At 42.2% G+C, this 23460-nt stretch overlaps 1 protein-coding gene across 1 annotated transcript in view; it reads right to left on the bottom strand.

Annotated features, from left to right (window-relative positions):
• Window positions 1-23460, bottom strand: part of THSD4 (thrombospondin type 1 domain containing 4) — a 598412-nt gene that overhangs the window by 485745 nt on the left and 89207 nt on the right. Inside the window, exon 5 of the mRNA XM_065412285.1 lies at window positions 16788-16890. Within this exon, the coding sequence (XP_065268357.1) occupies window positions 16788-16890 (103 nt within the window). The remainder of the gene's footprint in view (window positions 1-16787; window positions 16891-23460) is intronic.

Here is a 23460-nt window from a genome sequence, read left to right as displayed (position 1 = left end):
ACACAGGCAGCCTGGACAGTAGTCAGGACCTGTTCAACTATAGGCTGAGCAAGTGCAGAATGGTGGTAGAATGTGCATTTCGATGTTTAAAAGTGCGCTGGCGCAGTTTACTGACTCGGATAGACCTCAGCGAAACCAATATTCCCATTGTTATTACTGCTTGCTGTGCGCTCCACAATATCTGTGAGAGTAAGGGGGAGACATTTATGGCGGGGTGGGAGGTTGAGGCAAATCGCCTGGCCGCTGATTACGCGCAGCCAGACACCAGGGCAGTTAGAAGAGCACAGCAGGGCGCGGTGTGCATCAGAGAAGCTTAGAAAACCAGTTTCATGACTGGCCAGGTTACGGTGTGAAAGTTATGTTTGTTTCTCCTTGATGAGGAGCTCCGAGAACATGTCATCCTGAGTGCGCCTTTTTCGCCTTCTAATCTTCACTAGCCTCTGCGAAGGAGAAACATTTGCAGCTGGTGGAGGAGAAGGGAGAGGTGGTAGTTAAAAAGACACATTTTAGAGAACATTGGGTACACTCTTTCACGTTAAATCTTGCTGTTCACATTACACAGCACATGTGCTTTCGTTACAAGGTCGCATTTTTCCTCTTATATTGAGTGTCTGCCAGTTTGGTGTGAGAGATCACTCATGCAGTGCCAGGCAACAGAATTCGGCTTGCAAGCAGCCATGGTAAGCCACAGTCTTTTGGCTTTTTTCACCTTCATAACATGTGGGAATGGTTTCAAACAGCAGCGCCCTCATTTCACATACCAAGCGGCCGTTGGGTTGGCCATTTAAAATGGGTTTGCAATTTAAAAGGAGGGGCTGCGGTTTCCGGGTTAACGTGCAGCACAAACCCAACTAACCCCCCTCCTCTCCCCCCCACACCCAATTCTCTGGGATGATCACTAACAGCGGGGAACATTTCTGTTCAGCAGAGCAGGAACGGGCACCTCTGAACGTCCCCTTAATAAAATCACCCTATTTCAACCAGGTGATCATGAATGATATCACTCTCCTGAGGATAACAAAGAGCGATAAGGAATGGATGTTGTCTGCATGCCAGCAAACACCGGGACCATACGCTGCCATGCTTTGTTATGCAAGGATTCCAAACTACGTGCTACTGGCCTGGCGTGGTAAAGTGTCCTACCATGGAGGACGGAATAAGGTAGCCCTCCCCAGAAACCTTTTGCAAAGGCTTTGGGAGTACATCAAGGAGAGCTTTCTGGAGATGTCCCTGGAGGATTTCCGCTCCATCCCCATACACATTAACAGACTTTTCCAGTAGCTGTACTGGCCGCGAATGCCAGGGCAAATTAATCATTAAACACGCTTGCTTTTAAACCATGTATAATATTTACAAAGGTACACTCACCAGAGGTGCCTTGTGTGCCCTCAGGGTCTGGGAGCACGCCTTGGGTGGGTTCGGGGGTTACTGGTTCCAGGTCCAGGGTGAAAAACATATCCTGGCTGTTGGGGAAACCGGTTTCTCCGCTTCCTTGCTGTGACCTATCTTCAATGTCTTCATCATCATCTTCCTCGTCCCCAAAACCCGCTTCCGTGTTTCGTGATTCTCCATTGATGGAGTCAAAGCACAGGGTTGGGGTAGTGGTGGCTGCACCCCCTAGCATGGCATGCAGCTCAGCGTAGAAGCGGCATGTCTGCGGCTCTGCCCCGGACCTTCCGTTTGCCTCTGTGGTTTTGTGGTAGGCTTGCCTTAGCTCCTTAATTTTCACGCGGCACTGCTGTGCGTCCCTGTTATGGCCTCTGTCCTTCATGCCCTTTGAGACTTTTTCTAATGTTTTGGCATTTCGTTTACTGCTACGGAGTTCAGCTAGCACAGATTCGTCTCCCCATATGGCGAGCAGATCCCGTACCGCCCGTTCGGTCCATGCTGGAGCTCTTTTACGATCCTGGGACTCCATCATGGTTACCTGTACTGATGAGCTCTGCGTGTTCACTTGGGCTCTCCACCACGCTGGGCAAACAGGAAATTCAAATTTTCGCGGGCCTTTTCCTGTCTACCTGGCCAGTGCATCTGAGTTGAGAGTGCTGTCCAGAGCGGTCACAATGGAGCACTCTGGGATAGCTCCCGGAGGCCAATACCGTCGAATTGCGTCCCCACTACCCCAAATCCGACCCGGAAAGGCCGGTTTCAGCGCTAATCCCCTCATCGGAGGTGGATTAAATAAATCGATTTAAAGAGCCCTTTAAGTCGAAAAAAAGGGCTTCGTCGTGTGGACGGGTCCAGGCTTAAATCGAGGTAACATTGTTAAATTTGACCTAAAATCGTAGTGTAGACCAGGCCTTAGTTTCTTACAAGCTACAAGTGTCTGTGATTTGAAACCTGAAGTACAATTAATCTGGTCCTTTGGAATATTGAGTATTGTTGTGATTTTTGGTAGAAGGGACCATCTATCACAAAGGCAGGCTTGCCTGGGTGGAAAGATAGACTGGAGTGCCCAAGGGGACTGTCTGACTCCATGTTAAGGCTGTTCCAGTGCTTGAGAAGTTCACACTTGATGCTTGGTTGGTGAAATGTAATTACAGAACACACAACAGGGATTCGTGCCCTGTTTCTTGACAGCCTGCTCTGAGGTTGGTACTCTCAGTCATGAGCCACTCCAGACAGCTTGACAAATACCATGAAAGATAAGCTGCCATGTTGAAGCAATCAGTTGAAAAGTATATAAGTCTCCATGCGCATTTATTATTAAAGCCTCCTATAGAAGGGATTATATATTTCAGTAATACACAGAATATTTACAACTGTCCAAACTCCACATAACCGACGGCCAGGAAACAGGAATATTGATTAAGGATCATATTTGAGAAATGCCTCAGATATTTTAACATAGCCACAGTTTTAAAACTGCCAACTCCTATCTGCTTTCTCTTTGATCCATTCACAAATTAAGATTCCATGAAGCAAAAAGAACAGGCATGATATTAAATAAGCATACTTTGTGTTTGTATTTAAATGCTTTCTGTTCTTACAGTTCAACAGTTTTAAAATAGGTTTCATTTGAAAAAAGTAACTACTATACATGTACAGCAGTTTAAAAAACACTGACATTTCACTGCCTCAGTTACCTAGTTTTCTAGTAGACTGTGATTTTCAAAGTAGCTCAAAGGAGTTAGGAGCCAATATTCCACTGAAATTCAATGGGACTTGAGCACCTAAACCCATTAACAGCCCCCTTTTAAAAAACTCAGGAATATCTTTTAGAAAATCTTTTGATACAGACCATTTCTCCTTTCCAGTTTTCTATTAATATGCTATAACCAGTTTAAACCGCACTTGTTTTTAGAGCTACTTTGGTATTGAACTACCTGGGGTTAAGAACAGCCAAATTTTAAAATATCCTAGTTCAGCAGGAAAATGAAAGATTATTCCATTATGGTTAGTATATAACTTCAGCAATAACTGAAGATCTGAAGCTGTATTTTTCCATAATAAATATTATGAATGATATTTTTGCAACCATACACACTGGACTATTTTCTAAGTCTCAAGTTATTACGATATACTGTGATGCCTACCAAAAATATGTGTGGAGCTGTAGCAACAGTATAGGATGGGATGACAGAGCATATGAATGGAGTGACATCCGGATGGTTGTTTAGAAGCTTTTTTTTTAAAATGTATATGTATATATAGCCAGATTTTGATGTTTGGTTTGCATGCTTCTGTGTGGTGAGCTAGTTCAGGGGAGAAACTAAGAGATCTGAGAACCCAGAGTGCTGCTTTCTATGCAGACTCTAAAGGCAACAAAAAATTTCTGTAAAAAATCATCCATTTGCTTTCTTAAGAGGAAACGTCATAAATCTCAAATAGAGTTGTCATCTATGTGCTGGTTTGTATAACTGCAGAAGGGTGGTATCCACCATGTAACTAACGAATAGAAATACCATCTGTTCATTACAATCCCCCCAAAGCTCTCTGTTTGTTATCTCTGATGAATCTGGCTGATTGCAGTAGTTCATGTAATGTGGGATAACAAAAAAAATGGCTTTTAAAACAGTGTATGCAATTAAAGCATAAGCTTTAAGAACAACAACTAATCCAAAAATGGAAAGAAAGCAATCAAAAAGACTTCTAACAGGTGGAGATAAAGAGTGGGTAGGGAGAAGGTCCGTTGCCTTGAGAAATGGAGATTTATAACAGCTGGCCCATTGGATATAATACCTTACAGCTGAAGGAATTGCAGCACAGCTGGATTATGTCTGGAGATACTGTGTATATATTCAAAACATCTGCATGTCCACTAACTAAAAATAATTTGCTAAGGAAAATATAGAGAGGAAGACTTATTTTATTGTTTGAAAAAAGTCGCTATGAAAATGTCAAAGTTTTGCACCAAGAACTAAGTGAATGCTAATTCACATATCAAATCTTGAGTCACAAATACAACTGGCAGGCACTGTTCAGGAAAAGCCAAGAATTCATAAGCCTGGACTAAATTACCTTTGCCTCAGAGGGCTTGCACTCTCCCAGCCAAGAAATCACAGGTGTGCAGGAAACATACATCATCATGGCCTACCTTACTATATTTTGCTTATGGACAAAATGAGGACTTGAAAATATTCTACAGCCAATTCCTAGCCATCAAAAGCTAAAGTTCTATTCTCCAATCCAAAAGGCGTAAGATGATAAAACTGATACCATTTATCTCCAAATACTCAAGATAAATGCTACAAGTCATTTTATTTATGGTGATATTATATATGCAGATACCCCCCACACACATGAAAATGGGTGCCAAAGGAATGCTTGTAATAATGGGTATATATATATATACACATCACTTATGCACATTTCAAACATGCAATGAGGAAAAAATCAACATACTAAGCTGATTTAAACAAGTAATAAAGTATTCAGGGTTAGCACAGAACATTTACTGATTTACTACTCCACACAGAATTCTATGGGCCAAAGATTTAGCTGGCTTTAAACCAGGTTCAAAAAATACATTAGCAAGTGTTAAGTACTGGAAAATTGTTCATGCAAAGAGCGTAGCTGGGTCTCTACATGCAAATACCCGATTGTGAAGGGAAAACAGATGACCACACACTTGAGTAAGTAGAAAACTGGGAAGTCACAGCTGAAAATTTGACATAGATATCATAGAATCAAGGAAATGTAGGGGTGAAAGGGACATCAAGAGGTCCTCTAGTTCCACCTCATGCACTGAGGCAGGATCGTATGTTTCTTATGATAACCCTGTCCCATACCTAACTGATGCCACATTTGTAGCTTACCCTCTAGAGACATATTTAATGATATATGAGTCATATACTACTCCTCTTCTGGGTGCAAATCTCTCATTTCCAATTATTTATTATTTGTATTACCATAGCAACTAGGAGCCCTAGACATGGACCAGGACCCCAGGCACTGTGCAAACACAGAACAAAAAAACAAAACAACAAAAAACAATCCCTGCCCTAAAGATCTTATAATCTACATATAAGGTAAGAGACAACAGATTGATGCAGACAGACAGGGGAGTACAATGAGACAATATTAAGTATCAGACGGGTAGCCGTGTTAGCCTGGATCCAGAACAACAACAAGGAGTCCGGTGGCACCTTAAAGACAAACAGATTTATTTGGGCATAAGCTTTTGTGGGTACGAAAGCTTATGTCCAAATAAATCTGTTAGTCTTTAAGGTGCCACTGGACTCCTCGTTGTTTTTATCAAAACTGAGAGTTGATGCATGTAAAACCTCACTAAAATTAACAAAGCTTTGAATTGAGACAGGGCCCAGTTTTGAGCAGACTTGACTAATCTGCATCAAGATCACGTAAAATTTGCTGTTTCATCTGATTTGTTAAAATTAAACCATTTCAGCTACATTTCACTTTGAGATTTTGAGTTAGTTTGTTCAATTTTACAAAAAATTCAGAGTGAAAAATCAATGCATGCAAACCTACATGGACTGAAAACAAACAATATTAAAGGAAATCCCTAGAGAGAGAAATCTTCTGTAGAGAGATCAAATCAAAAGCACAGCGGGCCAGATCCTCAACTTGTGGAAATTGGAGCAATGATTTACACCAGCTGAGGATCTTGGCCCCATATATTTAAAAAACAATAAGCCCATCTACAAAACCTTGGGAATTCAAAGATCAAGCTAAAACTATGTCCTCTTTCTGTTGACCCATGAACCAGACTTATACAAGGTCTATAGCTTGCTCATGTACCAGACTCCAATAATCTTCTATGATGAGGCTAAAAAGGGAAAAATATAAGCTTGCTAAACTTGTGAAGAAAGATATAGTGACTTTTAACTGAGCAAGCAATGTTTTAATGGCAATAGATGGGAAAGTATATAATGTACCAGCAACAAAATAACGAGTCAGCAGCAGATGTTAATTATGCAGTTAGGAAGTTTATGAAATACAACGTCTGGAAATATACTGAAAAACAAGATATACTGTATTTGAATCAGAGCAAGGGAACAACTAGGAACCAAAATTGCAGACATCCTCAAAAACTGTAAACAGGCAATCAGAATCAGAAAGCACTGTGATCAGTCTGTCATTTGTTATCAGCTGCAAGCTTCAGTTCCAGACTTATAATGTATACGCCTTTCTATTATGTGCCGTACTATTGATTAATAAATACCAATCAAGCTTGGATATCTGAAGTCTCTTTAAATACTAAGTAAAATCGAATCTGAATTGATAATACTCGTCCATCATTGTCTTTTGTATTGCAATATTTTGGGTACATAGATCTACAGCATCCGCTCTTAGTGAACCTCTACAGTATCATGACACAAAAGGATAAAGTTGATATTCTTCGTTAAATGTGTATCTTCGCTTTTGCTTTTTTAATTCACTCTTCACGTTATTTGAATGCATAGTTTGATTTTGGTTTATTTTGCTGTTGCACTGTGCAGATGCTTCTATCGTCTAAAAGACGGCAATGATGTTCTCTGAAGTGCCTAAATGAATATTGGCATTGCAGAGACAGGCCAGATACTTGGGGCAGCACTACTAGGATATCTTACTCCAAGAAGCAAGTTAATTATATTCAGGGGTGGTTTTTTGTTTCTTTTGTTTTGACAGGAGTAAGGCAATGCAAAAGTTGCCATGAAACCTTGTCAGAAATGATATGGTGATTTGGCTGTGCTGATCTATTACAGAACTTTGTAAGTAGCACAAGATATGTACATTTACATTAAAGTGCCAATATTTCAATCCTGATAGTAGAGATGGACTGCGTACGGAAGGTTTTCATTCTGTAACAAAATAAAATAAACTTCCCCTTATCTCAGTCTCCACAGTTCAGGGAGGTTTGGATAAAAGGTTCTGGGTTCTACCTGCAAATATATATTTAAATTTTTAAAAGGCATTATTTTCATGGCAAATGTAATAGACAATACAACCATTTGACAACCCAAAGGAAGCATTAGGCCTTCTGATTTTAAAAAGTCAGGGGGAGCTATAGGAAATGCAGCCAGTTTGCAATATACAACATATCCCTGCTTCAAACTTGGAAACTTGTGTAAATTATCCTGGGAGCTCCCACTACTTTAAAGTGGACAATACTATAATATACTTCAGATAAGGCTAAGCCTACAGTGTAAAGCCCTGATTCTTCACCACTGAAGTCAATGGATGCTTTGCCTTTGATTTTAATGGGCTTTCAATCAGGCACCAAATGAAGCAGTCCAAATTGTCAAAAGTGACTTCGGCACTTCAGAGCCTAAGCCCCGTTGCTCTGAAGGAGAGGTTCTTAAGTGCCTATGCCACTTTTGAAAATAGAACATAAGTAAATTTTTCAAAAGCACCAGAGTATGAGGGTAAGCATCCTGTGCATGACTACACAGACCCTTCCCAGATTAAAGAGGTAGAAGCAAGTGACTCAGTGATCCTGAAGGGTAAGTGGTAACAGAAAGTAGTAGCAAGGCGGGTTTCAGCGATGGGGATGCTGGTCATTTAACTAACTGGAGTTGCTAATACAGCTAAGAATGGCTTGTGCAGCAAAGCTTTCGAGTGCAGATTGATTGGAGTTCAAGACAGAAAGCACTTAACAAACTTGCAGCATTTCCAGGAAGGAGTGTCCTGAGGTCACTAGTCTTGGGCAGATTCAATTTGCTAATTGGTCGGATCTAAGGATACTCCATAAAATCTATTCAATGGGGCTCCAAGGGCTATATCCCTTTTAGTGTGGTAGAGCTCACATGCTTTCCTCTCAGGCCCAAACCCTCTCCTTTGCACAAGTCTGAGTAAATGAGCTTGCATATGAACGCTCCACAAGTGTCCAAGGGACAGAATCCTCCACATGTGAGATAGCACCAGTAGAGCTGCTCTGCGGTTCCAGCCGCAGAGCAGCTCTAAACAGCTCTAAACTGGCAATATTGCCTCTAAACACCCTCCAGTCCCTTGTTGTATTTAATTATGGATCCACAGGTAATGCCACCACTGCTTCTTTGGCCTGTCTCTACACTTCCTCTACAATGAACCGGATGCACAGTTTCTTGGCCTGCCATTTCCCATCGACTTTGTCTGGTACCAACTGATAAACCTTGTTGCTATGTTATTTACACCTCTCACTCGCAGATAAAGAGACTTTTAAAAGATCAATTTCATTCCCTTTTAGATTTGTTATAATTGTATTAATCAAGATGAGCTCCTTTACTTGTGCACTGCAGGATTTCCATACAATTCACCATGGATTACTTCAACTAGGCCATTATTACAGAGTGCTACTTACTAATTTTATGACCTGCTATACTAAAGCTGTCTTTGTTGAATCACAAACAGTGAAACTTCTCATTAGAAATCCAGCAAAATAAATATGTATAAATAAATGCAGCCGTCTGGAAGAGCAGAATTATAAAATCCCAAGACTATTTTTTGCTATTAAAATCACTCTGGATCATGAGGAATAAGAAGCATTTATGACATGCCAAAGTTGCACCAAGTACAGTATCTGCTGCACACCTTAGCAAGTAATAGATTTCATTTTGTTTAGAGCCCATATGCATTTAAAAGCACAGGAGGTAAATGTCCCCTTCCTTGAGCAGCTGGGTTTGGCAACAGATGTCCAGGGATGCAAGGGTGGAAGAAATATTCCACAGAACAGGAAGCAACAGGAGCAGCACTATTCTAAAGCCGCTACTGCAGCTTCAAGGTTGCAGTAACCTCCATTCAGGTTGCTCACTCCCAGCCATGCTGCAACCCTGCTCCAGGAATCAGGAAAACTTTTCAGGTTTTGATTTTTTTCTCCCCAAAGTAGAAAAATTTCAAAAAGAAGCAAATTCTCTGTTTTGTCAAAAAAAAAAAAAAAAAAAAAAAAAAAAACTTTGCTGAAAGCTGGTCTCTGAAGCTTTTCCTTGTGGGCTAGTTCTCCTTAACCTACAATGTCCCAGTTTTGAAGCTTTGGTCTGCAAAATTGGAAATACTTATTTTAAAAATCGGGACACTGTAGGTCAAGTGTAACTAGCCACCAGAAGCAAACATGCTGGGAATATCACGCCTCCCAACCTGTCTTGCTGGTAAGGTGTGAGCTCTTCAGGAAATCTGCCTGTAAACTGCAACACTTGTATAAAAAACCAAAATGGTACATTCTTAAAGATTTAACATTCAACACAATAAGGGCTCAGTTACGCCTCCCCCTTTACAGGTTCCCTACCAGAGGGAGAGGAAGCCCTTCCCTGGCTCCCCATGCTGGTTTAGCAAGGCCAGGGTGGCCAGGGAGGGGCACAAGAGCAATCTCTCCCACCTCTCCTAATTAGAATGCTGGAATAACTCCCACAACAGTTACACTTCTTGAACCAGCACAGACTGCAATGCCGCCCACACTGTACCCACAGCACCTTTGCCCTTTCAAAGACACATTCTCATCTTCCCGAAGCCTCACGTGCATTGAATCCCCTCCCTAGCACAGATGACTCTCTTACAAGCCATAAATAAGCCCTGTATGTTTAGCCTTTCAAATTCAAAACACAGACTATTTTAAAAGGCTAGTAGTTGAAAGTCATTTCCCCCGTAACTTATCTGCCAAGTCCTGAGTTCAGGGTTTTGTGTTTCCTCTGCATTATCAGTCACATCTAAACCAGTGCTGGTGATGCTTTATCAGGGGTTTACCAACTAATATATCATTAGCAAATGGAACTGAAAGTGAACCAATGGCCGTACATGGCAGGTGCATCAGGGAAGAACTGATTTTCAAACTTTGTGTTTCAACGTGTATTTGGAATGTGTGCGATTAACCTGTGTGTTCTGCTATAGAGGTAGGATTTTGATTGATTTAAAAAGCACTTCATTTCACCTTTAAACCTGCACAGCTTTTCTGATAATGAACTGGAATCTTCAACTATTCCACCCCTCTTCCCCACCAAAAAATAGCAATAGTTCATCTGCCTTGACAGATTCTATTGTGGTCAGATAAACCCATACATTTTTAAAGGAATTAGCAGTTCTGTTTCTTCTTGAACCTTCAGTTACCTGTTCATAAGCCATCAAAATATATTAGGGGTTCTCTTTAGGTTAAAGAACCTTTCCCCCCAATCCAAAACAAACATGATTACAATTACATTTGATTTAAATAATAAGAACATTTGTTATGGTAATTTTAAAATGGTTTGCTGTTTTTATTATACTCCTCCTTTTATTCCTTTTCCTTTTCACAATGTGACTTTTCTCCCAGAACCTGGCCTTAAATCCATTTTATGCCATTGTTCCTCCAACATCAACTTGTATTTTTCATTAGAGAATCTAAATTGACAGGGTTTATAGTCCCTTTAATATGTTTTTTTTTAATAAAGACAGAAGTTTGTGTTGGAGCAGAAGTATGTAAAATACAGTTCAGAACTGCAACTGCACCAATCTAAACAAGGAAGAAATAAAAAAATGTGTATTTTTTTTAAAATACTAATTATACATAACTCCACCATCAAGGCTGGGCTGTAAATCATGGTTTAGCTGCTCTCACTGCTCCAACATAAACACTAGGGGCAAAATGCTCCCCCCCAAATCCTTCTTCATTGGGATTGTGCAATGTGGGGGAAGGAAAGAGAAAGGGTGGTGGTTGTGTGTAAAGTCCCTTGAGTTGTCTCTGCTAGCTCAGAGCAGAAGAGACAAGGCTGCTGTGGGGAAGAGGCTGGGGGTGCGGAGGAGGTGGTCTAAGTAGCACCTCCTCCGAGCAGCAGCACACACACTGCCTACTGTATGCTGTCAATTGTCGCATGCATACAAGGAGATGGGGCCAGACCCCTAAGCTTGTGTATCATTAGGGTTGCCAACTTTCTAATTGCACAAAACCAAACACCCTTGCCCCATCCCCTACCCTGGTCCTTCCCCAAGGCCCCACCTCTGCCCCACCTCTTCTCCAAGGCCCCACTGCCCGCTCCCTCCCTCCCTCCCTCCCTCATTCTCCCCCACTTTCCCCCCCCTCACTCACTTTCACCAGGCTGGGGCAGGGGGTTGGGGTCTAGGATGGGGTGAGGGCTCCGGCTGGGGATGTGGGCTCCAGGGTGGGGCCAGAAATTAGGGGATCTAGGTGTGGGGGGGGCTCTAGGCTGGGGCAGGTGGGTTGGGTGTGGGAGGGTGGGAGGGCTCCAGGGTGGGACCAGGGATGAGGGGTTCAGGGTGCAGGAGAGAGCTCAGGGCTGGGGCAGGGGGTTGGGGTTCAGGAGGGAGTGTGGGGTGGGGCTGGGGGCGTGGGGCTGGGGATGAGGCATTTGGGGTGCAGTAGGGGGCTCTGGGCTTAGGGGTGGGGCTGAGGGGTTCAGAGTGTGGGAGGGGGATCAACCCAGGGGTTGGGGTGCAGGAGGACTTGTGGGGTGTGGGCTCTGGGAGGCAGGGGGTTGGGGTACAAGAGGGGTCTCAAGGCTGGGGCAGGGAGTTGGGATGTGGGAAGGGGTACGGGTGTGGGAGGGGGCTCAGGGCTGGGGCAGGGAATTGGAGTGTGGGGGTTTGGGGGTTTGGACTCTGGCCAGGTGGCAGTTACCTCAGGCAGGTCCCAGAAGTGGCTGGCATGTCCAGCTCCTAGGCAGAGGGACCAGGGGTCTCTGTGCACTGCTCACACCTGCAGGCACCATCCCCGCAGCTCCCATTGGCCACGGTTCCCAGCCTATGGGAGATGCGGAGCTGATGTTCGGGGCAGGGACAATGTGCAGAGCCCCCGTGGCAACCCCTGCGCCTAGGAGCCGGACATACCAGCTGCTTTGAGTAGCCGCCAGAGCCAGGGCAGGAAGGGGACCTTAGCCCCGCTGCACTGCCAACCGGACATTTAGTGGCCCGGTCAGTGGTGCTGACCAGAGCCGCCAGGGTCGCTTTTCAACTGGGTGTCCCGGTTGAAAACCAGACACCTGGCAACCCCTATGTATCATGATCCTTTGGGGCCATCTTGTGTGGAGAGGCCTCCCTCTTAGCACTCGTGCTAGGAGTGTACCTTGCCCTGCTTCTTCGTGATTGCACAATGTGGTGGGTGAAAGGGGTACAGCTCTCTGGGCTTTCCCTCAGTGCCACCACATAGACAGGGCAGAATTTAAATTAAGACAATACAACACAATATCGACTGTAGAAACTTCCCTGTTGATGCTTTTAAATACAGAAGTATAACTAATTGCAGCACGCTGCTGGAGTTAAAGCCAGGACTGAAGCCTTGGATAAACCAACGGTTAACACCATTTCACCAATCAGGTGTCAGCAACTCATTTAGCTGACCTGCTGTTGACCCAAGTTTAGCTGTATGGGTAGGCAAGGTCAACTATGCCTCTCCTTACACCTGTTAAGCTAAAGCAGTTGATGAAATGATGCTATTTCTCAGCCCAGAGAAGGCAAGAAGAGGCATGTGTCTATTCCTGGGTCAGGAAAAAAGGAATCCTCGCACTCTTGCAACACTCCTGGACCATAATGGGAGTTTCCCCCCAAGAAAAGGCCAAGGAAGGACTGAAGAATTCAATCTTCTGCTCTTTCAAGATGGAGGTTTTGCCATTGTGCAATCAACTGGAGGAGTTTTATGGCTCTGCATGTGGTGATTATCCATATAGAAGGATTAAAATGTGAGAGAGGGGAGTTGCCCAAATCAGTCTTTGTGACAGATTCCCCTGTTCTGGAGAACAGTATTGATATAGAGAGTGACTATCTGTGATGTACGCGGTGAGTATGTTTGTAATTCATTACCTGGGCAAACAGATAACAAGCAAGAAGTTATAGCTCAGAAAAATAAGCCACACTATTCTATGGCCAGCATACTGCATCTATGACCAATATAGCGCACTGATCTGTGGCTGATATATTGCATTCTCTTTCTGGAGGTATAGTACCTCTGAAAGTTCTTACAGTCAATGACAGCTTAAGTCACATAACCTTCAAGCAGTGAAAGTTTGGGAAAATGCCACGCCTATTTAAATAATCAAACAATCATTCCTTACAGTATTTTACAGGGCTAAGCCATGAAAATTTAGAAATGAAAAGATTATGAGTTAAGCTTCAGCTAAATAAGGGCAGTTCCTCTTATATTCAAGTACCACTAACAACTAGAGCCTGTCAATACTTCGAAATTCTTAGATTCCTAAATCACTTTATGCAAGACTTCCAACAAAATTACAATTTCACACTCAGCAAATAAAAAGGGAGAGATTGAAACAAGTGTGATTTTCATTACAAGAGACTTGCACGGATATACATATTTTTGCTGAAACTTACTTTATCCGTCTCACCAGGTGATATTGTAGATAAGCAACCTTTACCAGTAGGACAGCTCCCTTATTTTATATATATATATATATATATATATATATATATATATATATATATATATATATATATATATATATATATATATATATATATATATATATAAAAGCAAGACTAATGTGATTAGAAATATGTGAACCACAGATTTTTTCCAGCAATGAGAACCTCTTCCAAGTTGTGCCCTTCGAGAAGTTGTATAGAAATAGAGGAGCCCTGCACTGAGCCAGCTTGCTGGGACCTCCCTCGCTGAAATGAAATCTTACTTCCTGCCTCCACCATACGGCAGGTTGATTTGTATTCCATGTCAGCAGGCCCACATGTTCACCTTCAAAGGAGTTACAATTTACCATCTCTGGGCTTTTACAAAAATCAATAATATTCCACCTCCTCTTCAAAGCTAACAGCAGCAACAAAATATCTTTTAAAAATACTTGTTCTTAGAAATGGTCAGACAAGAAGTTGTAAAGACTCATTCCCTAATTGCACCATATTTTTTTTCAAATGCAGGTTGTAGTGGGGAACAATGGGAAAGAAGAGGACTTCTGTTAAAATATAACTGACTTCAGTATGGAGGAAAGAAACAATTAGCCCTCCAAATGTGTTTCACTCACTTTAAGAATTCCATTCCCTGAACATGTATTTCAGCATACTCTGTCCTACTCCAATTCCATTTAAAAACAGGCCTTTTATAAATTAAGGTCCCAATCTTCCAATTCAGACTATGCAGCATTTCAGTAGGTCTTCTTATGTACCTAAGTTCTACTCAACATGAGGGGTGCAGAATTGCAACCCAAGAAGAAATTGGTGCATTTGAAAAGGCATCACTGTATTTATTATTATTAATTATTGTTATTATTATTATTATTCAGGAGATTTTTATAATCCAATCTAGTAGCTAGCTAGTAGATTAATTTTCCTATACTAACTAAGGAATGTTTGTGAGTCTCAATTTGCAGTGCTGCACAAACACAAATCATTAGTTAAAACATTATTAAACATCAATATGAAACAATTTCTCTCTCTCTCCATTTGCTAGACATTTTTGGATGAGGAGGGAGAAAAAAATAAATAAATCTTTGGCTCGGAGACACAAGACTCCCAAAGTGGCAAAGAGAATCCTTATGACATTCTAAGAAAAATCTTAGGAATTTTTTTCCTGTTTGGATTAGGGAAAGCAATGCTACTCCATCAACAGCATAGTGCTGAACCTGGGATTAAGTAAAACATACCCAAGTAGCTAATTAGTAGGTTCAGTCCAGAGGATTTACCTAGAGAGCATAAAAGATCTCTAAATGGAAGACATGCACAAAACAGGCAACATTGTGGCTACGCTGACTTCAGATTTTAAAGGGGCAGAGTGTGAAAGTAAAAATACCTCTTTGCATTAATGACTATTATAGATAGCTCCATTGGAACCTGCCACTGTGATTGAAAAGCCTGATGCAGGGAGAGAAATTCCTACAGACATTAACCAAAAGAGAGGGTCAGAGTATCCAGTAAAGTAGATTTAGCTACTAAAAAGGCATCTATTCAAGTTAATGTGGCTGTGGCAAAATGTGTTACTTCAACTACTGAGTGTTGCATTATGCTGAAGAAGGGGCAGTTGAAGAAGCAGGGAGCACAGCTAATAAGAAAAAAAAATCTAATTAAATCATCCAAATACATTCTCTTCCCTAGATTGTGAGTTTCTCAGGGCAGGGTCCATCTCTTTGCTGCATGTTTTGCAGTGCTACCACAATCCAAGTGACAGGAATAATACAGGGCTCTCTATAGCTGAGAACAGCCAGAATGAGGGGCCTGAGGTAAAGATTTAAAAGAAATACTAAAAGAGGAAAATGGATGGATCAACAAACTCTTCTTAACATCCTCACTTTCAAAGTTCAGGGTGACCGTCTCTGCTACACTCAGAGGTGCAGCACAGAAATCACAGCCCAGTGGGACGGGGGACAGTGATGACTTTAAGTCTCCTTTGCTCCCTTGTAATCCGGAGCTGCTCCAGAAGCTAGAGCATAATGGGCCAACAGCACTGTCTAGAAACTCCATAGTGGTGCAGTCCAAACCCTGAGACACCACCTACACCAGATCGTATGAGCGGTACCTCAGAAGCAGCCTGCTGGTCTCCACAGTCTCTGCAACCTGAGAAATCCTCCTGCAGCCAGATACAAGGCTTTTTAGGCCTCTCCAGCCCTTTTACCCAGCAGTCAGCAGGGAGGAACTTGCCCTGATAGTGCACATATTTCTCTGCGCTTGAGTTCTCTTTGTTCCACTGATGACTTCACCGCCTTTTTGACAAAGTTAATAAAGCATAACATGAACTAGCCTCCTCTCAGCCCACATAGAAATATTTGAAGAATACATTTCTATATACACCATAAATATTTATACAGCGATAATCACAGATCTTGCCTGAGGGGGGGACCCAACCATTGCTTACACGAAGATGAATAAATAAATAATTTCAACCTCAAAGTTCAAAACAAAAATGTCTCTAGAAGAGAGGGGTTCTAACCCCCCTCACCTCCGGACCATCTTCCTACTAGGGATGGCAAGCCACTAGTAACCTGCTGATGCTTTTATATCCCAGGGTGTTCAGTTCTAGTCCCAGCTGGGCAAATTCCTAGCACAGTTATCCTCTGCTATTGACCACCCCAACTGCTGAGGATGTCCATAGGAAGAGAATGCATTATGACTATTCAGAGAATCTCGAGTAGGATGTGTAAGAACCCTGGGCAAGATGCTAATCTGATGTAAAATTGTTTAGCTCCATTTACTTAAATGGCGCGACACTCTGTTTACACCAGTTGAGGACATAGCCCCCAAATGTAAGAAAGCAGAAGAGAAGATACAGAAGTTAAAAACAGTCCCCTCTGGTTGTACTAACTAAGGAGGTAACTGGGAAATATTGGTGTTAGGATTTTATCAGTCACATATACCTACAGTGGATGAAGAGAGGAAGGTCAACAGGGTTTAAGGACAGTTAAAACCTGTTGATATTTCCTGGGTTAAAGATGTTTCCCTTTCCAAAATGCAGGACATGTAATAACTATAACATGGATTTGACTTCTTACCTTCTGCAAAAGGTTCCCACTCATAAAATCGACCCATAAATGGTTTGTTGTTGTATGATGCACACTGTACCTCTCTGATATTTCTGCTGCTTTCAGGACACATCTATTGCAATAAAGAACAGGGGTGTTATATTATGATTTCCAGTGAGATCATTATCACTTTCTTCTTTATTAATTACTTTTAAAAGACTAATAAAGATGTCCCAAGCTCAGATCCAAAAAGCTACATTACAGGAGGCATCTTTTCTGCAACATAGTAGAGGAATTGTAGCTGTCCTGTGCAGTCAAAACTCCTGTTATCCAGTAGAAGTCTTGCCATGAGGGGGACCTCACCAGCAAAAGTCACTAGTGAATATGCCTCTGAGCAATCACCATGTGGATTGCCTGGCCCTTCCCATATTCCATAGACAGAAGCAGGCAGTGAACATATTGGGGCTAAGCATGCTAATTGCCTCAGCTACTTTGTGCAGCATGTGGAATAGCACTACTGCAGTGACTTATGTACTTGCTCACCAAAAGTCATGCAAGAGATCCTGCTACAGGGGATCATGAGTAATGGCTTGGTAGGATCAGGTCCCACGTTGAGCTGGGTGAATACTGCTGGGGGGGGTTGGTTAATAGGCAGTTCTGAATTAAAAAAAAAAAAAAAAAAAGTCAGGTCCAACTGAATCCAAAAATCGAAAAACAAAATTATTGAATAAAAACAAAACAAAACAAAAAAAACACACAACCCTGTTTAGTTCGCCACACACCATCAAAGTCCCCCCAAAATTTGGGGCTAAAACTATTTCACGAATTCGTATCAAATCTGTGAATAATTTTGGGTTGACCAAAAAATGGATTTTTTGGCAAATAAGCTATTTGTCAGAAGAATTTCACCCAGCTCTGGCCCAATGTTGATATTACAGTGATGAGCACCATAGAAATGTAAGAACAAGAAACAAATGAGTATATTCATGCCATGGTCATAACTAAAATTGTAATTATTATTTACAATAACATTAAAATCTGAAGTATCCAAGGAAAGAAAACATTTGTGAGCTTGTGGAGTTAATGGGGTAATAGTTGTCCAAAATAAGCAACTTTGTTACTAAACTGTCATTTTTTCAATCAAATGATATTTCAAGAGAAATACAATAAACCAGATTTAGTCATTTCCCTTTCACAATAGCTTTGAATTATTCTATTTACTGGGCTTAGATTCAACACAGTTGAAACTCAAACACTTGCATGAAATGTTAAAAGCTGGCCACAGTTATTTGCTAGTTTATATTTAAAACTCATTCCATCTTACGGTTTGTTTATTTTTTCTTCCTATCTACATACAATTCTATTATTTCCATTACTGGGTATTTCAATTTGTGTCTTAGTCCCAGCTGCAATATTCTTGAAACTAAACAACAACAATGTCCAAGACCAAAAATGCATGTGTGTGTACATACAAAGACTATGGGGTGTCACACAAAGAACCAGACCAGCATGTCAAGTTCTTCAACTGAGAAGCGATAGATTTCAAAAGAATGGGCCCAGAATTTTACAAAAGCAATAAGTACCATTGATTAACTAATTCATCTGTATCGACTTTATTTTGGAAAAAAACAGTGAGAAGAGAGATATTGCTGAAATTATGTGTTGGTTTTCATATATTTATGTCAGGTGAAGGAGCAGTTTTCTTTATAGTGGAAGACAGCGTACCAAAGGTCCAACATAGGAGCTGGCTGGTCATTATCCATCCTCTGTCTACAGAGATGTATCTGTTTGGCTGATGGAGGCACTGAAGCCTAAGTCTCTCCCAGTTGGCAATATATTGTGCCAAAGCCACATCCACATGTCACAAATTGTTTTTTTAAATGTCACTGATTTTTTTAAATTATTATTATTTTGGCACACGGCTTCTGACAGTCTGAGGTTTTGTATTTGCTTGTTCTTCCTTCTGCAGTCTTGAGCTAATGCTCTTGCCTATCTGTACTGTATTTCTGGCACATAAATCATTTCCTGTACACCCTGTCCCTACTAACTGCAGACCATACATGAGTAAAAAGATCAAAATATTCACTGTTGGGTTGCCGAAAAGTAGTCTTTTTTTTTGTATTTTATATCACTGGATTTTCTATTTTAAAGTTATGGAAGAGTCACCCAGAGGAAATGGTGAAAACCCCAGCTCAAGTCATTAAAAGTTGGACAGGACAAAGCTAGGAAAATACATTGTTCAAAACAATCCTGCACTAGCTGAGAAATGCACTGCCTTAATGAGGTCTTGGCTACTTCTAAAAGTTACAGTGTGATGGTAGGAAAAAGCCCATTTGCTAGTCTGTCTCTGTCATAACTATAAAGGGAAGGGTAACAGCTCTCCTGTGTACAGTACTATAAAATCCCTCCTGGCCAGAGACTCCAAAATCCTTTTACCTGTAAAGGGGTAAGAAGCTCGGGTAACCTGGCTGACCCCTGACCCAAAGGACCAATAAGGGGACAAGATACTTTCAAATCTTGGGGGTGGAAAGGTTTTTGTGTGTGCTCTTTGTTTAAGGGGTTGTTTGCTCTTGGGACTGAGAGGGACCAGACATCAATCCAGGTTCTCCCCATCTTTCTAAACAAGTCGCTCATATTTCAAACTTGTAAGTAAAAAGCCAGGCAAGGCGTCTTAGTTTTACTTTGTTTTCTCAACTTGTAAATGTACCGTTTACTAGAGTGTTTATCTTTGTTTGCTATACTTTGAACCTGGGCTAGAGGGGGGTCCTCTGAGCTCTTTTAGTTTGATTACCCTGTAAAGTTATTTTCCATACTGCTTTTACAGAGATGATTTTTACCTTTTTCTTTAATTAAAAGCCTTCTTTTTAAGAACCTGATTAATTTTTCCTTGTTTTTAGATCCAAGGGAGTTGGATCTGTATTCACCAGGAGTTGGTGAAAGGAAGGAGGGGGGAAGGGTCAATTTCTCCTTGTTTTAAGATGCAAGGAGTTGGATCTGTATTCACCAGGGAATTGGTGAAAGATTTCTCAAAGCTTCCCAGGGAAGGGAATGGTGGCAGCGGACCAGAACTAAGCTGGTAGTTAAGCTTAGAAGTCCTCATACAGGCCCCCACACTTGTACCCTAAAGTTCAAAGTGGGGATACAGCCTTGACATGGTGGCATAGCGGTGGGAAACATTTTAAACCCAAAAGCCAGTAAGAAATTTTTTTTTCCTTCTAGCTGCTTGGAAAGCAGAGCTGAAGCTAGATGCATATCTTATCTCTCCTTGCCTGAAGGCAGAGGTGTTAAGTTTTTTTTAAACAAGGGCCTTTGTTAAGAGAAGGGTTCAATCAATGAGCAAACTTTGACTGGTAAAAGGAATTTACAAGCTGAATTGTTTTTTTTCTTTTTACATCCTCGGGAGTAGCTAGTTAGAAAGTCTCTGTTAACTCAGCAGCAGCCTGAGCTGAGTGCATCCCAGTTTCAGTCAACTGCAGAGGGGTGTGACCCAGCACAAGAAAACAGGAAAATGACTATAAAAGAAGAAAAAGCCAAAGAGGAGGCCCACAAGAGAGCTATGGAGCTGAGAGAAAGAGAAGAGAAAGCCAAAGAGGAGGCCCACAAGAGAACTATGGAGCTAGAGAAAGCCAAAGAGGAGGCCCACAAGAGAGAGATGGAGCTGAAAGAAAAAGAGATAGAGCTGAGAGACAGAGAAGAGAAAGCCAAAGAGGGGGCCCACAAGAGAGATGGAGCTGGAAAAAGCCAAAGAGGAGGCAAGAGAAAAAGAAAGGAAGCATGAACTGGAAGTAGCAAGGGCTAGGCAGGATGCACCAGCCCATCCTAGCAACTCCTCAGGTACCACTTCCCATCCCAGAAAATTCCCCACCTACAAGGCAGGCGATGATACTGAGGCCTTCTTAGAAAATTTTGAAAGGGCCTGCCTTGGATACAGCATCACTCCAAACCAGTACATGGTAGAGCTGAGGCCGCAGCTCAGTGGACCCTTAGCAGAGGTGGCGGCTGAAATGCCTAAGGAACACATGAACAGTTATGAACTTTTTAAAAACAAGGCCAGACTCAGAATGGGGCTAACACCCGAGCATGCCCGTCGGCGGTTCAGAGCCCTAAGGTGGAAACCAGACGTGTCATTTACCCGGCATGCCTACCACATTGACAAAAATTGTGATGCCTGGGTATCAGGAGCAAATGTTAAATCTCTGGAAGATCTGGTTTCCCTAGTAAAAATGGAGCAGTTTTTAGAGGGTGTTCCTGAGGAAATAGAAAGGTACATCCTAGATAGGAAGCCCAAAAACTGTAACCGAGGCGGGGGAGATTGGAGCCAAATGGGTGGAGGTGGCAGAAAAGAAAAAAACTAGTAGCAGTTGGAGCGAATACCAGAAGGGGCAAGCCGAAACAAAACCTTACCACCGGGGACAACCCAAGGCCCCACCCACATCCCAAGGGAAACCCCAGACGCCTTCTCGCCCCACCACACCAGTCTACACCAACCAACATCGCCCTGGTGATACCTTAGCAGGGCGATGTTTTAAATGTAATGAACTGGGACATATAAAGGCTCACTGCCCCAAGAACCCCAACTGATTACAGTTCATTACACCCCAATCACACCAAAGATCCCCAGACCCAGATGCCTCTCTCATACCCTCGGAGCGAAGGGAAACCTTGAGAGTGGGCGGAAAGAAGGTTATCGCTTGGAGGGACACTGGGGCACAAGTGTCAACTATCCACCAATCCCTAGTGGACCCCAAACTCATCAACCTGGAGCATCCAGTGACCATTCAACCCTTCGTGTCACAGTCTGTAACCTTGCCTACAGCCAAGTTGCATGTCCAGTACAAGGGCTGGTCAGGAATGTGGACTTTTGCAGTCTATGACAATTATCCCATCCCCATGCTGCTGGGGGAAGACTTGGCCAACCATGTGAAGCTAGCCAAGAGGGTGGGAATAGTCACCCGCAGCCAGGCTAAGCAAGCTTTCACCCCCATCCCTGTTCCTGAGCCGTCCACCAGGGCCCCGTCTGTGTTACCGGAGGCCCAAACAAAGGTAGTGGAACGGGATCCCCTGCCAACGACTGCAACAGCCGTAGTGGATCCAATCCCAGAGACCCAGCCAAAGCCAGGCCCAGAACCGGAACTGGCAACGCAACCAGCACCAGAACCATTGCCAGCACTGAGTCCAGCGCTTGCAAACCCGTCTACAACTCCAATGCCAGAGGGCACCAGCGAGCCTAAACTGGCGGAAGCAGCAGATAACCCTACCCAAAAGGCTCAGCCAGAGCCTGAGATACCACATAGTGCACCAGCGGACAGCGGTTCACAGTCAATGGAAACAGCCCCAGCACCTGCATCGCTTCCAGAGGGACCAAGCCCCAGTCCACAGTCCAAGGAGGAACTGATGTCTCCAGCATCAAGGGAACAGTTCCAGGCCGAGCAGGAAGCAGATGACAGCCTTCAGAAAGCTTGGGCAGCGGCGCGGAGCACCCCACCGCCTCTCAGCTCTTCTAACCGATCCCGGTTTGTTGTAGAACAAGGACTTTTATACAAGGAGACTCTTTCTGGTGGGCACCAGGAAGACTGGCATCCTCAAAGACAGTTGGTAGTTCCCACTAAGTATCGGGTAAAGCTCTTGAGCTTAGCCCATGATCTAGGATTGTGATGCACTTTATTATATATGTCACATATTGTTAGTGTTGCCTCAAAATCAGCATCAATGGGGAGCAGTTACCACATGTAACATTTAAAAACTAAATCTCCTCATTTATTCCTCACCTTTCAAAAATATTTGAAACAGGGGTTTTAAATTTTTCTTGAAATCTTAATCAGTTTAAATAGCTTTTGGCTAAATACCAGAAAATTACTATCACTTTCCCAAACTGGACACATGCCCGCAATTAGCAAAACTGTTCCAAAGCTGCACTAGGATAATTCACTTTTGGAAATGCACAAAGGGGTTGTTCTAACTCTGAAATCACCTCTAAAAGCAATTAAACCATTCACTAAGATTTTGGCACTGTTTCGTTTGTCTGACCTACAGTCACTGGCAAAATCTTTTTCCTAGTCCTTACAGTCCCACTGGATTTCCCAGACTCAAGTACGGTTCACTGATGAATACTTTCCAGGGTGGATGAAATCAATGATTTTTTTTTAATTGATTTTTTTATTTAAATCAGAGTTTTGAGGAAAAAACCTATCTAAAGATAGTTTTAATTAAGATACATTATAGCTCAAAGATATCTCATAATGGAATATGGATTATAAATTCTAATTCCATAGTATGAGACAATATATGCAGGAAATGTTTAAGAAAAGTTTTGAAAATGAATTCCAATAGTTCATGGATTAGGGACCCAATCTTATGGTGTTCCAGGGGCTTCTATATAGATTATTTAGGTTAATCTTTCTATCTACCCAATGGGACTCAGTGCTCAGCCTAGAAGATACCATCAGAGATGCTTAGTTTTGCAGTTCTCAAACTGTGGATTTGTGTCTCCAGAGATATGCTTGTTAACAGCAAAAATGTATGTAAATAAATAAATAATATATAGAGAGGTGAGAAATAACAGACCTCAACCCTATTGTCCCTCTGAAAATTTGTGTACACAGAGTCAATCCCTTACCTCTCTCTAAAAGTGCCAAGTTTCAAAAAGTTCAATCAATTGTTGGGGGCGGAATAGATCTGGACAAGGAGAAGAAGTCTCGAGATA

This window comes from Emys orbicularis, chromosome 10 (assembly GCF_028017835.1).
Source record: "Emys orbicularis isolate rEmyOrb1 chromosome 10, rEmyOrb1.hap1, whole genome shotgun sequence".
NCBI lineage: Eukaryota > Metazoa > Chordata > Testudines > Emydidae > Emys > Emys orbicularis.
The sequence above is the reverse complement of the archived record's forward strand: the minus strand, read 5'-3'. Positions and strand labels throughout refer to the sequence as shown.